Here is a 22,567-nt window from a genome sequence, read left to right as displayed (position 1 = left end):
TGTCATCCTCGCTTTCTCTGCTCCTGGCCACCCTCCCAGGTGGGATGCCAGCCTGTCACCCGAGAACTTCCTGTGACCAGAGCCGAGGGCTGCGAGCTACCTGCTCAGGTATGTGAGCGAGCCCGGCCCCCTGTCCCCTGCCTTCCTGATGCGGGGACTAGTTATCGAGGGGTCTGTGTGCCAGGCATGGAGCCGGGCACTGGACAGAGCGGAGGACCGCAGTACCGGGCCCTGGGCCGCGGCCCCTGAGCTGAGCAGGCTGCAGGCTGAAGGTCCGGAGGGTGGCTGGAGGGGGCAGCACCCTGGAGAGGTCTGCCCAGCTGCCATCCTCTGGTGATGTCACGCATGCTGAGCTACTCTGTCAGGATCCGAATGGGCTCAAAGCACAGGGGAGCCGGAGCCATGGCAGCTGGCACAGGTAGCAGCTCACTTCCCTCCGACGCCCCAGGCCACCCAGAGCCGCTCCGTGGTCGAGCACCAGGGACGCAGGCCCTTTCCTTGCGGTTCAGGAAGGCAGCCCGGGGTCCACCTCCCAGCAACAGGGACAAAGGAAAAGCAAGTGCATGTCCTTTCCAGTTCAGAAGGTGGCATTTTCACATCCACTCTGTGAGCTAGAATTCTTTAAAAATATTTTATTTTTAGAAAGAGCAGAAGGGAGGAAAAGAGGGAAACATCAATGTGAGAAGCATCAACCGGTTGCCTCTCGTATGCACCCCGACTAGGGATCAAACCTGCAACTCGGGCCTGGGTTCTGACCAGGGATTGAACCGGGGAGCCTTTGCTTTGTGGGACGACCCCCAACCAGCCAAGCCACACCGGTCAGGGCGACGAGCTACAACTGCTCCATGGCCAAGTGTCCCCAGGGGCGGAAAGGACACGTTTCCAGGCGACGTGGGCCTGGGGCTGGGGCTCCGTTCCCAACGAGACGGGCGAATGGGCAGCGGGAAACCACTAACAAGCTGCCCGCGCGTTGGCTTTTTGTCTGTTTCTGTTGTGGTAAAACACGCGGAACACCGGTCACCGCACCGCTGCCGAGTGCGCACCTCCGCGGCGTCCACACGCTCGGTGCTGTGGTCCCCACGCAACGCTCCCGCCCCTCCCGCAGCCCGCGCACCTCCTCTCTGTCTGGATGGACTGCTCCGGCTCTTTGGCCCTTGTTAACTTCCTAGTGTCCAGTATAGGGATGAGCACAGACGGACCCAATAAACTGACATCCCCCCCTTCAGCGAAGGCCCCACTTCCCGCCCAGTCACCCCAGCCCGGGCCATGCTGCGTCTGCCACACACACACCCCCAGACCACCCGCTGGCTCCGGCCACTGCCGTCACCCTGCGGCCACTCTCCTACCTGGCCGCCCCCCACTTGTGGCTGACAGTCCATTTGGTGACCTGCCGGTACCTGCCCTCAGGTATACGTCACGGTCAAGAGTCCAACACGAATAGGACCTTGCTGGCCCTGTTCCGGCCGGACAGCCCTGAGCACCCGACAAAGGCAGTGCATCAAAGGCACGCCCTGGTTGGTGTGGCTGTGGATTGAGCACCGGCCTGCGAACCAAAGGGTCACGGGTTCGATTCCTGGTCAGGGCACAAGCCTGGGTTGCCAGCCAGGTCCCCAGTTAGGGGGACAGTCACGCACTAGTGTTCCTCTTTCTTTTTCCCTCCCTTCCCCCCTCTCTAAAAACAAACAAAAACAATGTTAAGTGCTCTGCTAGATTTACAGCCAGAAAGAGAGGCCCGTTTTGGGGCTCTCAGACCCTCCCCTTTACTCCCACAGGTGAAGAAAACACCGGGAGCCGCACACCTGCACCTCTGGCTTTCAAATCCGAGGGTTTTCCCAGAAGCCACCAGGGAAGCCGCCAGCTGCCCAGACCCCTGTGGCTGCCCCCAGCGCTGCTCTCTGCAGGGACTGCAGCGTCCCGTGGGGCCGCCCGGCCCACACCGCCAGGGCGCCTATCTCCTATCTTCATAAAACACAGTAATTCGCTTTTAATGAGTGCCGGTGTTTTCGTTCCCAGCTCTATGTGAGCAGATAGTGTGTGTGAGGCCTTCCCAACAGGGTTAAACCACCATGACCTTCATAATCAGAGAACAGAAATAAATTATATTTACTCATAAATGTTACCAAGTCTCCAGTGCCCAGCTGCCTCCTAATCACAGATGCTGCGATAATATCCTGCTTTTATCAGGCCTCTCGCTCACAGGTAACAAGGTGCTTTATTATTCCACCAGGCAGGTACGAGCCGAAGGCTGGCTGCTGGTCCCACCGTTCGCCGCGCCTCGGGAAAGCCCTCAGATGGCAGGTGCAAGGCACAGGGCTCCCTGCCAGTCGCCCCTTCGGCTGCCCTGAGCACGCAGAGCCTTGAGAACTGGCTGAGGGTGGGTGGGGAGCAGGGACCCCGCAAGCCCCCAGGATCTGGGCTTCCTGGAGTCTTGACTGAGCAGGCGCTGTGCAGCGGCAGGGACCCTCTGCCCGTGACGCAGCCGTGTCCGACCTCCGCAGGGGTGATGAGGTTGTTCTTGGCCGACTCTGTCACTTGAGATCTGCACGCACACACTTCCCCACCACCTGGGGTGGCTTGTTTCTCGGGAGCTCAGCCAGGCCCCAGCCAGGGAGGCCCCGGGACCACTCATCTGAGACAGAGCAGTCTCCCAGGCCTGATGGGGTGCGGCTGGGCTCCCCCAGCCCCGCGGGGAACCGGTCTGCCGCTGGGACGAAGGCCAGCTCCAGAAGGCAACGCTGGCCAGAGGGGACCCCTCCCGCCACGCTCCTGCAGCAGAGCGAGGGCTCCCAGTGTCCTGGGCAGGCGGCCACCACTCTTGGGGATGAGACCCTGCCTGGGAGCACGGGCAGGCAGGATGGGGCGCACGGGCTCCCCACACACAAGCCTGCCTACCCCCAAGCCCAGCGGCACTTCAGGACCCTCCACTTCACCGTTCCAGGAGAGCTTCCGGCGGTGTGTAAGGGGCTCCAGTGTCCCAGGGCCGGGCAGACAGCAGGGCCAGGGCGTCCCCGGCCTTCCCCAGGCCCAGTCCTGCTGTCCTGCGAGGGGCCTCTGCGGCTTTGGTCCCACCGCTGCTGAAGTGGACAAGCAGACGCCATCTGGCCTGTTCACTGACGTAGGAAACGGGGGCGCTTTAAAACTGACTGTCCATTTGAGTCAAAAGTGCAAGGGTGCTAACGGCCACGGCATGGGCCTTGCCGGCCAGCCAGCGGCCGCAGGGAAGTGCACTTCCTTCACTAAGCAGGACTTGGAGGGCGAGGTCGAATATGTCTCAAATAATCACGTATTTTTGACGAGGGAAGTGGTGTGTTTTAGGCCCGAACGCACGTACCTGCTGCCCTGCACTCTGTAAGCCCTGGAAGTCCTTGCTGGGGAATCTGTGATTGCAACGCTTTATTTTTGCGTTTTGTCTGACAATTACACCCTTGGGCCCATCTGCTTAGCGCTGACCCAGGAAATGCAAGGTCTGGCCGAGGCCGGCGAAGTCACGTGTTTCCAGTGAGAGACACGCCCGCAGCCTCGGTCCCACCAGGCGCCCTGACGCACTGGCCTGGAGGGGCTGGGACCGGCCTGCTGCGGCGCCGGGTCGCGTTTGGAAGTTTCTGCAGGCCGTGCTTCGCTGTCCTGGAGGGTGATCTTCCCAGAGACAGTAAAAACGTCCTGCATGACCCACGAGCACCTGAACGACACAGCAGATACTAACCGGACTCTCGGAATGACACCCCCGGCCCGCTGGGGCCTGTGCCGGGACATGGCCTCAGACCTTGCAACTTGCACGTCAGGGAAGGGACCCAGGTTCTCCTGTAGCTGAGGGGGCCCCTGCTTGGGGTCCTTTGAAGGACACACAGCTCATTAGAGGTCATACGCTCACAGGGGCAGAGGTGCCTGATTCCTGCCACTGTCAGGCTGTCTGCAGCGCTGAGAAGCACACCTTCTAGCTTTCTGGCCACGTTACTGATAAAAACACAGGGAAGCGGAAATGCCGGGCACAGACAGAGTGGAGCTGCGGCTGGAACCTGTCTGATCCCTGAAGGTGTCACCAGACACTGAGGTGGAAGCTGTGCACTGTCTCACGAAGCCCAACCACACCGCTTTCTAGGACATTCCCAGTATGAGCAGTGACATCCTCCTGCCCAAGAGCCTCCGATTCCTGACTACCCAGGACAGCCGGCCACCTGGCCTGCCTCCTCAGTGGACAGAAGTGAGTGGTATGACTCAGTGGCCCTGGGTGAGCGTGCCCACTTCCTGGTGAGATCCCTGCTGTCGTTCTGGGTGCTCACAGCCCGCCTGCACGGCTGCAGGGACGCAAATGCTACACCAGCCTCCTGGGCCGTGGCGCTTTGCAGGGGACAGGCCGTGGGGTGGGCAGTCCACGAGGCCAGCCCTGAGCTGGGCCACTGTCGGCACTGGCAGCCTGACGCTTCCGGTCGCCCTCGGCCTTTGCCGGGCCAGCTGGTGTGCCGACAAGGCTGCCATCACCTAGGACAAGCGGTGTGGCACCTGGTCCTCCTTAAAACAGCCCGTGGACGCCGTAACAAACGTGCCGATGGTGCAACAAGAAACCAACCCAAACCTGGTGCTGGGCCCCGCAGGTGACTACGCTGGCGCTCAGGCAATGCCTCTGGGCGTCAGGGAAGCTCGGTACGCACTCCTGGGGGAGGGGCAGGATCACACCCCTGGGGGTAGACCAGGCTGCTAACCTGGCAGGACCCCCGCCCTGGCTGAGCACCTGCCTCTGCCACCGCCAATGACGATGCTTCAGATGCACTCGCCAGCGCCTCAGCAGTCTAAACGCGGCGAGTCTGGTCTTTCCTGGGAACACAGCAAGCGGTACGGGAAGGTGCATTTAAAAATAAAAAAATCCTCACCCGAGGGTAGTTCATTGACTTTAGAGAAAGGGGAAGGGAGACACACACAGACACACAGACACACAGATCCAAGGGTGGCCTCCCGTATGTTCCCCGACTGGAGAGCAGACCCGCGACCTTCTGGCGCACAGGACGATGCTCTACCAGCTGAGGTACCCGGCCCGGGCAGGGAGGTGCATTTTTTTTTTTTAATAATTTTTTAGAATTTATTTATTTATTTCATTTTTTAGAGAGAGGGGAAAGGAGAAAGAGGGAGAGAAGCATCACTGTGTGGTTGCCTCTCACTCGCGCCCCCAACTGGGGACCTGACGTGCAACCTAGTCATGTGCCCTGACTGGGAATCGAACCAGTGACACGGCTCGCAGGCCGACGCTCAATCCCCTGAGCCACAGCAGCCAGGGGTAGGAAGGTGCATTTTTAAAGATGCCAGCTAACAACGGAGGAGAAGTGGCAGAATTTGAAAATGAGCATTTGGCAACCCCCAGGCAGTAACCGATTCTGGCAGGGTTGTCCGGGCTGCCAAACCCACAGGTAAAATACTGGTGGTGAACAGGAAACCCATGTGTTTGGTCACATTTTTTCTTGTAAAATGTCCCGAACTTTTGGTGATCGATTTCCCTTAAGAATGACAAGGGTAGGCCCCGGCCGGGTCACTCAGCTGGTTAGTGTCATCCCGATGCGCCCAGGTTGCGGGTTCGATCCCTGGTCAGGGAACACACAAGACGGAACCAACGATGCATCAATTAAGTGAAACAACAGATTAATGTCTGTCTCCCCCCTTCCCTCTCTAAAAATCAATAAAAAAAAAAATCATTAACAAGAAAAAAGAATGACAGAGGTGAAAAGGTACCTTGGTGGTACAGAATTCTGGCTCCCGCAATGACAAAAGGCCTTGATCATCAGCCCAAGTGCTTCCGGAACACGTGTGTGCGGAAGCTTGCCACACCCCCAGGGCCGAGTGACAGCGTGGCCGGCCCTCCTCAGACACCTGTGTGAGAAACAGTAAGGAACGGTGGGGTGGGGTGTTCCCCACGAGACACAGAACAAAGTGCAATGTTTCTGCGTTGGTTGTATTCTACCTGGGAAAACACAGCTGCAGAAACGCGCGGGCCAGACGATGCTGCGTGAGCGCTCGTGAACCTGGGTGTGACAATGGCCCCGTGGCCTGGGAGGAGATACAGGCGGAGGTTTAGGAGGTAAAGATCCTGACGTCTGCGCTTTCCAATGATTCCGCCAAAACGCGTGCGTACAGATGTACACGTCTGTACGTACAGGGCAAGCAAAAGCAGGCTGACAGTTGTCCGTGTGGGGAACAGCAGTTAATGAGCAATTATACAATAAACTCCGTTTCGCGTACTCACAATTGTGAACCTACCCTGGCCCACCCCGTGCGAGAGACCAAGTGTGGCAAATGGTAACTGGCGACCCGAAAACGAGGGACTTGCCCGCTTTCTCTGGGAGCACGTCTGACAAATAAAATGAAGTAGTCCGTGCACGTGACTTTCTAGGGAGGATAATTTTTTCCAAAGATTTAATTTATTTTTTAGAGAGAAGGGAAGGGAGGGAGACAGAGACATCAATTGGTTGCCTCTTGCACACCCCCAACCAGGGACCTGACCCACAACCCAGGCCTGTGCCCTGAATGAGAATCGAACCAGTGCCCTTTGGTTTGCAGGCTGGTACTCAACCCACTGGGCCACACCAGCCAGGGCCAGAGGAGAGTTTTTTAAATGCTTTTAACCATTTTACTCGGGCCAGAGCTCAGTCCCTGCCTGGGTCTGTCCTTCACCCTGCCTGTTCCCCGCTCTGGTCCTGGGCTGGCGGGGCAGCAGGCCCAGGTGAGGGGCCAGCGGTCGGGCAGGAGCCCCGGGGCGAGGAGAGGGCCCTGAGCCGGCTCCTAGGAGCGGGAACAAAGGCACAGAACCCCAGGGGTGGGCAGTCTTCCCCGGAACCCTCGCTCGCACTGGGGGCAGTGGGAAAGCAGCGACCCAGGAACCAGGGGTCAGAGGCCCACGCGTCCTCGCTCAAGGCCGACTCGCTGGGCGCCAGGGCCCCGGACACACGGGGCATTGTCTCCCAAATGCATGCGGCCCGCGGGGCTCCTCAAGTCACCCCAGGACACTGGAGCTGCCCCACTTCCCTTTCATCGCCTTATCACGCCAACATCATTTTTCATCGTTTATCCGGCTCTACTCAAGATAACGTCACCTCGTGAACTCGCCCCTCCCGCCAGCCCGTCCGTGCAGCACACGGCACGGAATGTCAGGGTGAGAAAAGGCAAAGCTCCTGTTCCCAGGCCTGTGTCCCTGCCCAAGGAAACCCAAGTCTGCCCAGTCTTTCGGGACCCCTCTGTCCCCATGAGTATGTCACTCAGGCGCCGTCTGGGGCTCCAAGCCCTGGAGCTCAGACACGGGCTCTTCGGAGACCCCAGAGGACACCCATCCCTCCCCTGCCCCAGAGGCCTATGCTGTGTCCCAGGGTTGGTTCCAACGCCTCCCAAGGCCATGGCCATGGCCCGTGTCCCGCCCCTTGTGTGGGCCCCACTGCCGCGCATCGAGCTGCCCAGCTGACCCCACCCTCGTCCTCACCTACACTCTCTGCCAGGGTCCTCAGGCCACACCTGGAGCTAGTAGCTCTGCGCCCCTCAACCTCGACCTCCGCAGGCTGCACGGAGCCAGATCCCAATGTTGATGAAACCAGCCCTGTCCTTGGAAGTTCCCCAGAGCCCCCCTTCCCCCACCTCTGCATTTAAAGGCACCGACTGCTGCCGTGGGTCCACCAGGGACATCTCCAGAAACCTTCCTTCTCCCCACAGCTCAGCCCGCGGGCGTCACTTGTGACCCAGCAGGTCACAGGAACCATCTAGCTGACCACCCCGTCAGTGTGAATGGCCTCCTGCAAGGACACAGGAGCCTGCATCGGCGTGAAAGGGCCATGTCCTCACACCTGGTCACCACCCTGCAGATGCTCTCGTGACAGACCCAGAATGAAGTGGGACACTCAGCACCCTCAGCAGCTCAGCCCTCTGTGCCGCGTCCCCGGCCGGGCAGTCACGGGCAGTCGGGTACCGAGTGCGGGGCCGGCGGGGAGTGCAGCGTCTCCGGGAGGCTCTGCGCTAACCCAGCACTGAGTTCCCATATCTCCTGACGTTTCAAACCTACCCCGGCAGCTGAGACACGCGGGGCTCCACAGCAGGCTCTGCCTCCAGCTACTACAGGGGCGTGTCAGGTCAGGCAGCTCTCCAGCGGCCGTGCTGAAGGACAGCAGGTGGCAGGGTTTGTGGGCGCATGGTGCACAGAACACTACCCGATACACAGGTGGCTTTTTGCGACAACTGGAGGTGACGTTTACACCAAGCTGGCAGCACTAGAGGGGATGCGCACTCTGCGGGCTGACATCACATCTGGGAGCCCGTGGCTGACGGCAGGTGCACGAGGACGCGCCCTGTGTCACAGACTGAGTCTGCTGAGTCAGCAGGTGGTGTGTGTCTCATCAGGACACGCCAGGTCCCGGCGGGTGGCCGTCCACTGAATTCCTGGTCTGCCTCAGCAGGAGTCCCCGGGACGCTCCTCAAAGTGGTTCAGGAGACTGCACCACGAGCTGGAGCCAGTCAATGGGTGTGAGGGCCCAGCACACACAGGGAGGGACGAGCCTCCCCGAGCGACCGCTTCAGAGGGGACACGCACACGCACACGCACACGCACTGGACTGCACCGACGTTCACACAGCTCATGCCAGCTACCGACTTTCCCGGGATGTTTGCATCCAGACACTTAAGTAATCAGTTAGCATCAGGCACGTTAACTGATGGTCTCTGAACTCTTAACAGCACGTCAAGTAAAAATCGTGTCTGTTCCATTAAAACTGCCCCCTCTAGTGGCCCATCTCGTCTATGAAAAAACAAGCAGGGCACTCGCATGTGTGCTCGCACACTCACCCGCCTCCTTACTCAGAGAACGCTGTCCAGCGTCAGCCCCTGCCTCCTACAGGAGCATCCGCACGCGCACACACAACACACACGCAAATGGTTTACAACACAAACAGCATAATGTCGCATCAAAAAATTATCTCAAAATAGAAAATCTTAAGTACAACAGACCCCGTGTGGGTCCCCCAGCGTTCAGTCAGCAGAGCCCCAGGCCTCTGGCAGCGCACGGGGCACCCCTACATCCGCAGCGAGGCCCTTCCCTGCAGGGCCCTGGTGGCAAGCTCGGCTCTCTCCCGCAGTGCACTGGCCTCCTCGGCGCTGCGGGGCACCTGCGCGCCCTTCAGCAGGAAGTGGCTGATGAAGAGCTTCAGACCTTCGCGCAGCACGCCCAGCTTCGGGTTGTCGGACACCCTGGGAAGGAATCGTACAACCGTCAGCCATGGGCTGTCTACCCAGGTCTCCGTCTTGGAGTTTCGGACAGGGAGATAGAAGCCGGTTTCTTTTAAAAAGAGAATTTTCCAGGAAGAATGTGACGTTCTAGAAATCAGTATGAGCTGTTAGGCTTCCTGTTCCCGAAATCTACTGTGTAAGACGCTAGCAAAAAGCCAACACGGAAAACGACTTGAGCTCCACACAGACAGCAGCCTTGCTTCTGCTCGTCAGTAGAAGCGACGCCAGCTCTGGAGCCCCCTCCCACGCTGCGTCAGCACAGGCAGGAACACACCTTGTGAAGATGAGACCCAGGTCTTCCACTTCTGTTTCCATTAACAGCTTATACAGCACTTGCCGTAGAAAGTGGACTCTGGGTTTGTCTAATTCACTGAACTCGACCACCTGAGAGGACAGAGAGGAAAACGAAGTGAAACGGACTGAGCTTTCCGAGAACTTCTAGACAGTTAGGCGTGAACCCCGCCCCACCCCCTTAAGGAAGGCCCACCCAGCTGCATAAAGGGGCCCAGTCTGCAGGGGTGCGGCTGCCGGGGGTCTGTCCCGCGGCCCAGGCACTTCGCTCCTGGAACCGAGCGAGCTGACGGCAAGGTCTGCCCAGCCACAGACGCCAGCCCCCGCCCTGGGCTTTACTTGCTGCGCTTTCGGTCACCCGCAGGCGACCACGGTCCAAAAACAACCAGATTCTCAAACCACTGATGGAGACGTGGCTCCGTGACCCAGGGGGACCCAAGCAGAGGGTCCTCCTCGCGCCGCACGGACCGCACGCTGGGCCCCTCGCTTCAGCACGGGAGGCGGCGCGGCTCAGGACAGCGAGGTGAGAGGTCACGGCCACCCCCGGGACCGAAGCACAGGGTTCTAACTGCGCTGCCTCATCATTAGTCTCAGGTGCTCATCTCTGACGGCGCCTGGACCACAAGTTACACTGAGCACAGGCGTGTACGTGGAGGGGCACACACTGTGCGCGTGTTCGCTGCTCCCTGTGGCTCCAGGCATCTGCTGGTGACCAGGGAGCTGTTCCCGCAGAGGGATGACTGCAAGGCTCAGCCCTCATTTTCAGCACAGCGGCCCGCACGCAACAGCACGCCCGCAGAGACGCGCGGTCATCCTGAGCAAGCGCGCCGGTGACCAGCCGGTGGACAAATAGGAAACCACAGGCACGCTGGTCCTGCAGGTCAGCGAGGCCGTGCCCCGGAGTCCGGGCCCAACCCCTCCCCGGCCCCCAGGTGCTCTCCTCGCCCACGTCCTCAGGACACGCGACCCCCACTGCCCAGGCCGGCCGGCTGCCTCGAACCCCACCTCCTGTCTGGGTTCCACCGCCGACCAGCACGCGGACTCCGCACTCATGGGCTCCGACGCGGCGTGGGAACGAGACAGCCGAGGCGGTGCCCTGCTTTCAGGTGCCCGACGGCGGAGGGAGAAGCGCTGTGGCCGCGCATGCAGCTCCGAGACCAGCGTCTCCACCTCCCCTGCGCCCCTCAGAGCCGCCGCCGGCATGGCACCTGTGACGGGGACCCCACAGGACCCCACCCCCCACGACAGTCACTCAGCTGAGCAGAACCAGCCCTGGGCCTCGATTTACCGGGGGAACCACACTGCATGTTACTCCGGCTGTATTCCTTTGCTGAAAACACTTTCCAGAGTCTGAGCACACGTTCTTCTTCAAGGGACCAAATCTAAGCAGTTACAGAGTCGTTTTCACTGCTTTTAATAATTTCACCCACGCCACCAACCTTTAAGATGGAAAGTGGAAGTGATTTTGTCTTCAACAAGTGGGCCACCAGATGAACCAAATTGGAGAAATTAGTGGCTGGCAAGTTTTCTAAGTCCCGAAATTTGTCCCATAGACTGAACTGGAAAGTCATCTAATGCAAGAACGAAAAAGAAACACGTTTAAACGCAACAATCAGAACGAGTCACTGAGACCCTAATCTGAAGGAGTTCCGTAGAGCTGCTCACTGACGGCGTCCTGACCCCCGAGACTGAGGGCTGCACCCCCTGCCAACAAGGACAGCCGCCAGCATGCCCCCCATGTCAGCAGGCGTGCCAGACAGGGACGTTGCAGCGTCAGGCCAGAGGCGCGGCCCCAGCTGGCAGGCCGGACAGCCCCTGACCAGGGACCAGAAAGGAGGCACGGAGGACATGGCTTCAGCTGCTGTCCCTGTGACCAGGGGTGGGCTGAGCCCGACAGGAGGCTGTGGGAGGACAGCGGAGCGCGGGGACCGTTGGTCTTCTGACAGTTACCTGGAACCTCCTTTCATAGTCGCAGAACTTGCTGGCCAGGAGGCCGTAGAAAGGGTTGTAGGTTTTCTCCTGAAGGCAGCAGTGCGTGAGCACGTGAACGATCTCCCTCTCCTGCTGGTCCTTCAGGCCGAGCCTGCGGAACACAAACAGCAGCCATGGAGCAGATGCCCTCTGCCGGCTCCGCACAGGCTCAGGCAGTGTCTCTCAGAGGGTCACCCGCTGAGCAGAGGAGGCGGTGGTAATAGGACAGGAGTGGCAAGCCCGGCCCTGTCCCCAGAGGCTCTGGCCTCTGGGTTTCAGACTGCGGTGGCCGTGGGGGGGACACCGATCTGAGTCCTGGTTCCCGAGTGACCAGAAACAGGACCGATACGCAACTGTGGGCCCTCAGAGCCGACTGCCCACAGTCGACAGCTGCCCTTAGCGCAGCGCTGAGTCTGGAGCAGCGTCTGGTCCTGGGATGCGTCCCTCTACTTCAGTCCCAGTTTGAAGCAAACAAGGAAACTTCTATCAGATACGTTTAGTAGCACCTTGTAAAAGTACATAGGTTCTTCTAAAAATCTTCCCGCAACCGTTTACAGAAACGATATCAGGCAGCTTTAAGTTCAGAATTAGAAAGGCACCTTTCATCTGGAGGCCGTAGGCCATTCAGGACGACCAGCAGCCGCCGAGAGCTGCCCGCTGGTGACCTGCGAGCTTTAATGAGCGTACCTGACCCGGAACTGCCAGTGGCCGAGGGCAGGAGCAGGGCTGCTGAGCCCGACGCCGGGAGCTGGCGAGCAGCAGGCCGGCCCAGCGGCGTGACCCCAGACACAGCCCCCTACTCCCTCGGCGCCAATTCACCTGGGTCAAGCGTTCACACAAATGCTTACTTTAGGAGCTTTTCAAACGCGTCCAAGAAATCTTCGCTGGTCACAATTGTACAAAAGATGTTCCTCCTGACGTCAGTGTTCATCCTCTGCTTCCGGGCGAGTTCCAGCACCTTCGTGCCGACCTGGGAAGAGGGACGCCGACACACGGGCCACTCAGTTTTCATGAGCTGTTGCTCCGGTTTAGCTGTGGCCACTAAAGTTAGGTTTCTAAAACTAACGTGCGTGATTTTGTGGCTTGACCTACATGTACGTATCTGTCAACTGCAGGTACACAGATGCACGTAAATGCCACAGCTTTGCTCTCGGGCAACTCCCAGGAAGAGAGTAAACCAGGGAGGACACAGCACCCCGGCGGAGACCACCGCGGGACGTGCGACCTGCCCGCCTGAGCAACAGGAGACAAGATAGAGGCAAGGGTCACAGCCAGAAGAGCCAGTGTGACGAAGTGACGTGGGGTGCTGGGGCAAAACAGGGGTGTCAGGGGAAAAAAAGACTAACACATGGACTTCTGCTACTAAAAAAATACAAAGAAGCGCAAAGAATTCTGTCGCTCTGAGGCCGGGGTTAATGGCCCAGCAGCCCCGTCTGCGGAGCGCTGTGCCCGACCAACAGAGCGGGTCTGTCTGCGACATGCGACAGCGGGGCGACGCTCTGGGCGGGCTTCCCGAGCAGCCTGTGCCTCTTTCATGCAACATGTTTTGGGACTTGAAACAAATCCTATAAAGAGTAACAACAGAAATTGAGTTAAACTGTACTACAAACAGTAGCAATCTCTATAAGGTCTTCGAATAAGCCCACGTCTGCCCGTCTGAGTAAGGGGCTCCTCCAGGGAGAGCACAGCAAGGCACCGCGGGGATGCGTGGCCTGCCCGGTGGCCGGGAGCCGTACCGTGCCTGTGAGTGGCTTCTGCAGGGCCTTCTGCTGGCTGCCGTCTATCATCGGGGTCCCGCTCCAGGCGGACCCCACGATCCACCAGCGCCCTGTCTGCTCGGCGTTCAGGATGCTGTCCCAGGACACGCGCAGCTGTGTGTCTGTGCCCAGGCCAGCGCCGCGCACCTGACGGGAGGAAAAGCAGCTGGTGAAACGCTCAGCTGGTCCCGTGTGTCCCCACCCCCCAGCCTGTTTCTGACGGTGGCACTTCCATTGTGTGCACAGTGCTGAGACACCGACAACCAGGACGTCCCCTCCAGAATAATGACACGTGCGAGGCAGGCTCCCAGGCCTCGGGTGTGTTCCCCCAAGCCTGCTGTCTGGGTGAGCTGCCACAGCGGGGAACAGGCTCAGGCTCAGAGGCCTCAAGGGCGGCTTCGCTGGCTCGTGGTGGGAATGTGACCAGGAGGGGCCTGGGACCTGCTGGAGCCAGCGATTCTGGATCTGGCTGGAGATGGGGCTGGAGGATCACCCTGACTGGGGAGGGCCGTGGGTCCCAGCTGCGGACCCACGTAAAAAACACCAGGGCACCTTAAATGGAAAAGGCCCCGCCCTCAAGTGCTAACACCACTCACTGTCTGGGTTGGGAGGGCGGGGAGGGGCTGCTCTTCCAAAGTGGTCGGGCTCCACCGTGATTCTGCGGCTCAGCCAGGTCCAGTTCCTCAGGCCAAGCGTGGCGGAAGCTTGGCTCACAAGGACCCCACGCACACGCCTCTCGCAGGGCCGCGCCACACACGGAGCTGCCATCCGACCCTGGCACTCTCACTACCAGGAGGCACCTGACACGTAGCTTCAGCCACCTCCCAACCTGCGCGGCAGGGCAGGCCGACGTGGGGGCTCGGGGCCAGGCAGACGTGCGTGGGACTCACCAGTGCCCGCTGCACCTTCCTCAGCCTCTCCACGGGCTCGGGGTCGTAGCCCGGGATCTTCCGCATGTCATTGTTCCTCAGCGCCAACATCGTCTCCAGCATAAAGCGGACCTTGAAGATCAAACCAGAGAAAGGGAAAACCGTCACTTCAAGCTGTCTTCGACTTCGGGGGAAATACACCAACCCTGTGCCCCACTCACTGGAACACCGCGAGCCGCTGCGGTGTTCTGCCATAAATCCTGTTCATGGAAAGCCGGCGCCCGGCCTCCACCATGACCTGGACCGGACCCGCCGAGGCCCCGGTCCCTCTCCTGCACCCCATGCTCCCCGCTCCGGGCCCTGGGCTCTAAGGTGCCCCTTGACCCACATATGCGATTCGCCCTCACTGCTGGCCTTTCTACATTTTTAACCTTTAAACCGGAAATAAAGTCGTACAGGGAAGAGCCGTAAGAACAGCACAGAAAACCCCCAGATACTCTGTCCTGAGACCTCTTCACCCACTCCAAGTGCGCGCGCTACAGCCAAGGTTGTACAACTAACTCCACGTCTTTAAAGACTTTGTCACCCAGTGAGAAGCTCCAAACACATCAACAGCCACGCGCATTTCTACCAACGCCCAGCCCTAGGCAACACGAGTGTACTTGTCTCTGCTGACTTCTGTGTTTTGAACTTGACCTCTGGGCATTCAACACAGGGAGCCTCCTGGGCAACACTCCGGCCTGGCTTCCAGGACCTTCCTGTGCCGAACCATGCAGCCGAATGTCCGAAGGCCAGTGCCCCTCAACCCCGAGGCCCCCACCTCACAGCCTCAGGAGCTCCGCAGAGGGCTCAGACCACACCCCCTTCTGGCACACCCAGGGACCGTCATGCCGGGATTTCAGACCCAGCCAGTCTTCCCCTTTGGGCCTGTGAGTCCTCCCGCGGGGACTGCTGCCCACTGGGGGCCTAAGCTGAGACCCTGAGTGGGCCCTGTCTCACCTCTCCTCCACCCCACCCTTCCCTCCCACCCACACGGCCGGTCAGTCCTAACTCCCACACCCACAGCCACTGCAGCTGAGCTAACCCCGGGCCCCCACCGTCTCGGACCCCTGAAGGGCGTCTCCTTGCCTGACTGCCTCCCTCTTCAACGCTGTAGCCAAAGTGACCCTTGGCACCAATGTCCCCACGTCATTCTGCTCAGAACCCTCCAGGTGCTTCTGGGTAAGAGCCCAGGTCCTTGCAACGGCCTCTTCCCACTCCGCGTGGGCCCCACACCAGCCTCTTCCAGCTGCTCGCACGTCCCACAGGGCTTCCCCGGCCCTCCCGGCCCTCCCAACCTGCAGAACAAGAAACGAGGGAGGAGTCACGATCAGCCCCTTTCCTACAAGACAAGGGCTTGGAAGACTCAGGGCCCATCACTGTCCAGCGGCCACACCGGAACTCCAGGTGGGCCGACCCCTGAGCCCCGAGCCACATGGCCTTCCAAGGGAAACATGTTTTGAACGGATGAGGGGTAAATAAACCGATTCTCCACCTCACAGGACACCGAGCACTCAGTATAGAAATGAGGCTCATTCACTCACTGAAGACAAAGCCACGACGTCACCGCGGCAGAAGGCAACAGCTGCCGGGGAGGAAACGTAACATTTGCCCCACACGCTTATCGGTAAGTGCCGGCCCGTTCCCGAGCATCTCGGCCCTCGGGACGCAGCGTACCCGGGTCTGGTCCTGGAACCGGCTGCCCGCCCCGCGGGCTTTGGCCTGGGTCTCTGTGATCAGGTCCTTAAGAGACAAAGCATCGTCTTTTCTCAACAAAAAGCCCACATTTCTCAGCATTAACAGGATCAGTTCGATGTCTTTTTCCGTGAAAGTGCCAACAAGTTTCCTCAGGACGTCGAAGACGAGCGGCGCCTGCACCACGTGGAAGCTGTACAGGTGGGCGACGACGGCGAGCAGGTTGTCGCACTCCTTGTCCCCGCGGCCTGTCCTGTAGGCACTGTCGAACTGCCTTACCACGGCCTCCAGAAAGTGCGCGCCCACCTGGGGGACGGAACACACCAGCGTCACTGCCCACGCGCGGCCGCCGTGCCGCCAAGTTCCTCTCGGGGATCCTGCTTTCTCTCAACCCTGGGAAATGTTAAGGTTGGGAGCTGTGACTTCAAACAACACCTGACTCCCCGTGCGGTGGGACACACGCCCGGTAGGGCACGCGCTTTCAGAGCCTGGGTCCGAGGGCACGGTGCTCCCCGTGAGAGCGAGGCCTGGCGAGTGGCACCCAGAGCCACCGCCCCGCACGCGGACCTGTCCACCTGTCCTCGGGCTCAGCCTCTCGCCTTCAAAGGCAACAAGGGGGGAGGTGTGGCCCCGGCCAGCTGGGTCCCTGGGAACGTCCAGACGCGTCGCTGCCCATCCCGCGGCGCCGTCTCCCAGCCCTCTAGGCCCTGCTGGAACCGGGAGCCAGACCCAGGGCCACGCCACCAGGTGTGACTGCCCCCGGGTGTGAAAGATGAAACACCGGGAATGAGCCCGGTTCCTTCAACAGCCCCGGGGTGAGCTACATGGAGGAACAGGATCCTGCCTGGGACGGTCACCGTTTCATCCCTGGGACACTGGAAGGGGTGGGTGGCTGTGGAAGCAGAGCTGCCGCTAACCCAGAGAGGGTGACTGAGCAAGGACAAGTGCAGAAGAGGAGTGGGCGGGACAGGGACACTCGGTGGGATCCACTGGACACAGGCACCGAGCAGTGTCCTGTGTGTCATCTGACTTAATTCCGCAGACACCCCCCGAGGGGAAGCTGCAGCTCCGCATCAGACAGGACGCAGGCGTGGAGCTCTAGGGCCTCCTGGGGCTCCATGCTGAGGCCCCGCCACTCCCTCTTCACTGGGAGCCCAGTTTTACCCCACATTCTGGTGGCCTTCTCAATTATGAAAAAAATGCTCTTCCACCCGGGACGAACGCCTCGCGGGTAAGGCCACACACACCACCGCCTCCTGAACATCTGCAATAAGTCAGCGGTTGGGGGGGGGGGGGGGCGTGCCAAGAAAATGAAGGCCAGCCCACATCAGCCCAGAGGAAGGTAAACTAACAAATAACACAGACACGTGACAGCGGCCCCAGCACAGAGGCGACAGCTGGCCAGCGTCCAGCCTGTAGTGCAGAGCACAGCGCAGACCCGGCTGTGCTGAGGGTCTCCGCGGCCCCCCGGACGAGCCTACCTCGATCCCCACCGTGCGGTGCAGAATGCTGACCAGGAGGACGTGCTCCATCAGCAGCCGGCTGGGTGCAGCCCAGCCCGGGGCGCAGGCGCTCAGGATGACGCCCGTCAGTGTGTCACTCACGTCCTTCCTGCTGTGGCCCATGTACAGCTCCTCCAGCTGCCCGCTGATGGAGGCCATGTTCGGCTCGCTCAGCCTGCACACGGGCACAAAGACAGGGCGGCAGTGATGCCACGGATTAGGAATCACTTTTCAGGCCAGCTAAGAACCAGAGACAGAGCTACCTGCCCCGCTGACACACGTCCCATTTCGTGTCCACGCTGCCTTAGGACAGCCCCTACCTCGGCCCAAGAGCCCAGCACAGACTGTGTACGACTGGCTTCCGGAACCCTGCGGCCCCGTGACCGCTGCCTTTCCAGCTGACGTGCAGCCAGTGAAGGACACGCAGGACCCCCTTTAAGAGCCTGTGGCCCCGTGTCCCAGGGAACCTGCCCTGCACGTCAGTACACACAGCTGGGGAAGATTCCGACTTCCCGCTTGTCTGCTGACATAAAAATCTCTAGTTGCCAGACACTGAGAAAAGGTCGCCCTGCTCCCTGGGCGGGGAGGGAGGGACACCTGCAGTCACAGTGAACACTGAAACGGCTTGTTTGGTCAAACTGCAGGATGCACCACAGAAAGCGTTTTGTTTTCATTAAAAAGCAACATTTCGAAAAGCAACGAGGGGCGTGATGATCGGGGGGGCAGGAGCCGGGGGCGCTGGGCCAGCTCTTTCTTTCTAAACTGGATTTATTGGGATGACACTGGCTGATGAAGTTGTGTAACTTTAAGGTGTATAATCCCAGAATACATCGTCTGCGTGCTGTGTTGCGTGCTCACCGCGGCTCGGTCTCGAGGGTGGGGTGGCGCTCACCCCAGCAGAGGGGGCCTGGGCCTGGGGGACGCAGGACCTGGCCCCGGCCCGGGAGGCCGCCTCGGGCTGCGCACTCGCCTCTGCAGGGAAGGGGCCAGCCCTGCCGCCCCTGCAACTTCTCAGAAAACCCACGTGGGCACCTGCATGGCTTTCAAGCTCTGAGGGTTCAATGTACCCAAGCGGAAGGGCGGGCGCCCTGCTCCCAGCCCGGGTCTGGCGGCACCGGGACAGGAACAGAGGGGACTGGACGGCGTTGGTATGTTTTCACTCCTGCGATAGTTTCTGCATGTTTAGAACACAGACAGTTCCTTTAAGTTACCTGTTAACGAGGCCTTGGACCTGCCTCCTGAGCCTCTCTCTCTGTTCCCTTCTCTGCGCGTCCACGGTCTCCTCCGCGCTCCGCACGTGAGGCGGCAGGTACTTCTGCCCACCTTCGCCGAGGCCCTGCTGGGAAGGGCAGAAGCACAGTGTGAACACCTACACTGAAGGAACCCCCCCCACCCCCTTGCTTGCTCACACTTAGACGGCAAACTCCCGGCGGTAACTGCTGACCACGGCCGGTCAGCACACACCCGCCGTGCTGAGTGCCCGGGCGGCCCTGGGCGGGCGCCCCTCTCAGCGTCTGCGGTCACCGTTTGCACCGACAGGGACGCACCCCCATCCTGTTTCCTCTGCAGCTCAGACCTGGCTGTGCCCCTCCGGGGTCTGCCGGCAGCCTGACAGCCTACACTCTGCCCAGGTTTCCCTTACGTGGGGCACAGCGCAGTGGCACACGCACCGAAGGTACCACCAGTTTTCAACCTTGTTGAAATTTATGTGATAAAATCAAAATCAATCCACTGCTATCGCCTAGGTTATCAACTGCGAGGGCCACAAATCGTGACTGCTGACCAGCAGGCCCTGAGCACCTCGGTGACAAGCCCTTGAGGACAATCCTTGCCATTAGGGAGTCTGAACTCCGGAGCAAGCACACTGACGCACGTGGACGCGGCTACTCCCGAGACACCCCTTCGTCCACACTGTATGTCAGTTCCACCTCAACAGGCTGTGAAAGAAAACCAGGGACAGTCCAAGACAACGAGCTAAGACAGGGGCCGCAGCACCCGGAACTGTGCAAAGTGCCCGGGCGAGGGCCCCAGCGAGAAGCGGGGGCAGGAGAGTCCCCGTGATCCCAGACGCTGACCGACACCACCATGGTGGGAACAAAAGGAAGGCCCTGCAGGCAGGCGTAAGACAGGGGCAGCCCCCCTTTAACTGCAGGGGACCAGGTCCGAGCCCCCGCGGGCGCCTGAAAGCGCGGACAGGACTGCCCTTTTCAGACAGGCCTCTTCCTGCCTGGGAAGCACCTTCCGGCTTCCTCCCGGCAAGTCCGCGCCGCCAGCACCACTGTGCTTGCGCTCCGGGGCCGTTACGGCAGGACACGAACGCTCCTGGGACACAGGCAGCGCCGCCCGCCGGCAACCGGCCTGACAACCGCGGCGTCAGCGGCGCCAAGTGCCTCCAGGGGCAGCAAACACGGGCAGGACAGAGGGACGTTTCGTTGCCCTGCTCGGGACACCGCGTGACTTAAGGCCTACGAGTTGTTTCTTCCCATCGCTTCTCATTTAATTATCTTTGGGCCGCGGGGGACGGCAAGTAACTGAATCCTCAGGACACGCCACCGAGGGTGGGGCGGGCCGACAAGGAGACGGGCGATTCCACCGGCTGCCTTCAAGGTGCGAGTCGGGGAGAAGGCGGTTTGACCCGCAGGGGGCCCTGCAGGCCTGTGTCGGCCGTGACCTCCATCCCCAGCGGAGGGCCAGGAAGCAAGCGCGGCAGGTCAGCGCAGTGACCACGGGACTCCGGGGCGGTCGCAGAGGAGAAGGCGTCGCGGAGCGAGGGGCGGCAGGAGGCCGGGAAGGCAGATGTCCCCAGGTCGGCGCCGCGGCGGCCATCAGTCCCCGGGGCAGGAGGCCTCTCGGAGGGGTTTCTCCCCTAACCCTCCTCGATGGGAGTTTAAACACATGAAAGTAGCCAATCACCGGATTCGGCCGCACTCAGCTCAGACACAAAGGCGTCCTCCAGCCCCGTGTCCCACGTCCTGTCCCCATTCCGGCTTTGAGGGACCCCAGGGACCCACCCGTTCACGGGATACCTGCCACGCGCCCTCCGGGCCATGTGCGCTCCTCCCTCCATCCTCGGCGGAGCGGACTCGCCGTGCGCCGCCTTCCCCCGCGGCTCCCCCGCCTGCGTCTGCTGCCGCTGGTAGCTCTTCCTCCTGCACGTCCTGCTCCTGCTCCCCGGCCCCGGCGTCGCTCTCCGCGTCGCTCCCGGCCCCGGGGTCGCTCCCCGCGTCGCTCCGGGCCCCGGGGTCACTCTCCGTGTCGCTCCGGGCCCCGGGGTCGCTCTCCGCGTCGCTCCGGGCCCCGGGGTCACTCTCCGTGTCGCTCCGGGCCCCGGGGTCGCTCTCCGCGTCGCTCCGGGCCCCGGGGTCGCTCTCCGTGTCGCTCCGGGCCCCGGGGTCACTCTCCGTGTCGCTCCCGGCCCCGGCGTCGCTCCCCGCGTCGCTCCCGGCCCCCGCCATCTGTCCGGCCTCCCCCTCGCCCTCCTCGCTGCCGCTGTCACACAAGGCGCTGCCGCTCCCAGGCCCCAGCGCCCCCAGGATGTAGTCGAGCCCGTCGCGGGCGAAGCTGAGCGGCACGGACCTGGCGCTGCCCTTCCCCCTGCGCTTGTTCAAGCCCAGGCAGCGCTCCAGCCTGCGGATCTCTCGGTCCTCCTGCTCGTTGGCCGCCAGGAGCGCCCGTTTCCGGGCGGCGGAGGGCCGGGTGCCGCCGGGGGCGGCCCTGGCCGGGGGGGCCCTCGCCGGAGCCGGAGAAGGCGGCGGGCCCTGCGGCGCCCGTGCAGCCCGACGCGGTGGGGACTGCCGGCCGCCCGGCCGCTCGGCGCCGTCCGCCCGAGGCCCGCTCGCAGCCGCCGCCCCGCCGCCCGGGGTCCTCTGCAGCCGGCGCGCCTTCCTCAGGCGCCGCTTCTCCTTCCTCAGCTCCCTGCGGCTCTTCCTGCCGCCGGTCCTCGCGCGCCGTCGCGCCCGGGGGTCCTCGTGGCTGCCGGGGGGCTGGCCCTCGGACGCCGCCTGCACGAACTCCTCCACCACTAGCTTCAGCCGCTTCAGGGCCCCGGCCGCGTCGGCCCCAGGTCCGCGCCCGCCGCGACGCTTCCCGCGACCCATGCGCCGCGGGCAGCCTCCCGGGCTCGGTGCTCCCGCACCCCTGGACGCCGCCATTTTCCAGACGCTCCGGCGCTGGCTTCCGGCAGGGGCGGGACTTCCGGGGGGAGAGCGGCGCGCCGCGCGGAGCGGGACGGCGTCCCCTGGCGGCCGGAGGGCGGTGGCGCAGGGAACCGCGCAGCCGCAAAGTGTGTCCGACGCTCAGAACACGCGGGACGCGGACTTGGCGGGGAGTGCGGCCGTGCGTTCTCGCTTAGTCCGTGGGAACCGTGCAGGTTACGGCAGAGAGACCTCTTCGCGACCGCCCACGGGCGTCAGGCTGCTCACACGTGGGTGCCTTTCCCCGCGTGCGGTCGCGCCCGCAGGACAGTGTGGCACGCGCTTTCCGCGTGTATTTCGGAGTGTTTGTTCGGGGAGTCGCTTCCCCGCGCCCTCGGGCCGCAGTGCCTCCGCGTGCGTGCCAGGCCTCTGGGTGGCGGCGCAGCACGTGCTCCCCTGCTGACACGCTGCGGGGGGATCCTGTCCCCGAGCCCGCGGCTCCGGACACTGACCGGGCCCTCGCCGGGCGGCAGGGCCTTTGCCGGTGCGCTCCGGCCCGGGCAGGGCGTTCCTGCAGGAGGGCCCGGCTCACACGCGGGGACGCGGCGGCGGGGCGTGGGAGGGGCGCGTCTCCGAGCCCCGCAGCCGAGGCCAGCGGGCCGCCCCCGGACGCGCGCGGACACCGGGGCCGATCCTCCTGCGGCCCCGGAACGAACCAGCGCGGGCCCGCCTGGGCTCCGGGAACGGGCACTTCAGCTGCCGGACCGCTGTCCCCTCGGTCCCTGCGGAGGAGCGCCGGGGCCCGCAGTCGGGGCCGCTCTGCCTGCCCGGGCGCCTCCTGTCCGGAGCGCTGGCTGCAGGACCCGGGGCCGAGGACGCAGGCCTCGCAAAGCCGTCTCCCCCGTCGCCCCGCAGCCCGCGACGGAACAGGAACCGAACGGGGAAAGTCCGTTGGCCCACACAGAGCGCTTCGAGGCGGCTGGCACCCAGTAGGTGCTCAGGAAACAGCGGCGCCCTGCCCTCAGCCGGCTGCCAGGCACCCGCCCCTGAGACCCGATGCCGCC

At 62.1% G+C, this 22,567-nt stretch overlaps 1 protein-coding gene and 1 long non-coding RNA gene across 2 annotated transcripts; both read right to left on the bottom strand.

The window, feature by feature from the left end:
* Positions 1-4,597: 4,597 nt before the first annotated feature.
* On the bottom strand, positions 4,598-6,035 carry LOC150002396 (uncharacterized). Its single transcript, XR_016513164.1, has 3 exons — positions 5,948-6,035; positions 5,719-5,856; positions 4,598-4,812 (listed from the first exon to the last, which is right to left on the bottom strand). It is a non-coding gene; the product is annotated as an uncharacterized LOC150002396 (long non-coding RNA).
* Positions 6,036-8,919: 2,884 nt separating this feature from the next.
* On the bottom strand, positions 8,920-21,566 carry NOM1 (nucleolar protein with MIF4G domain 1). The gene is made up of 11 exons (XM_090287734.1): positions 20,397-21,566; positions 18,582-18,709; positions 17,350-17,545; positions 15,851-16,174; positions 14,156-14,266; positions 13,245-13,412; positions 12,357-12,478; positions 11,488-11,620; positions 10,977-11,108; positions 9,521-9,630; positions 8,920-9,207 (listed from the first exon to the last, which is right to left on the bottom strand). Exons 1-11 carry the CDS (start codon positions 21,519-21,521, stop codon positions 9,033-9,035), a joined length of 2,724 nt encoding a protein of 907 aa, XP_090143860.1. The 5' UTR covers positions 21,522-21,566; the 3' UTR covers positions 8,920-9,032.
* Between the last annotated feature and the right edge of the window lie 1,001 nt (positions 21,567-22,567).

This window comes from Furipterus horrens, unplaced genomic scaffold (assembly GCF_987537825.1).
Source record: "Furipterus horrens unplaced genomic scaffold, mFurHor1.1.pri manual_scaffold_9, whole genome shotgun sequence".
Taxonomy (NCBI): domain Eukaryota; kingdom Metazoa; phylum Chordata; class Mammalia; order Chiroptera; family Furipteridae; genus Furipterus; species Furipterus horrens.
Note: the sequence above shows the minus strand (reverse complement) of the source record. Positions and strands in the feature narration are given on the sequence as shown.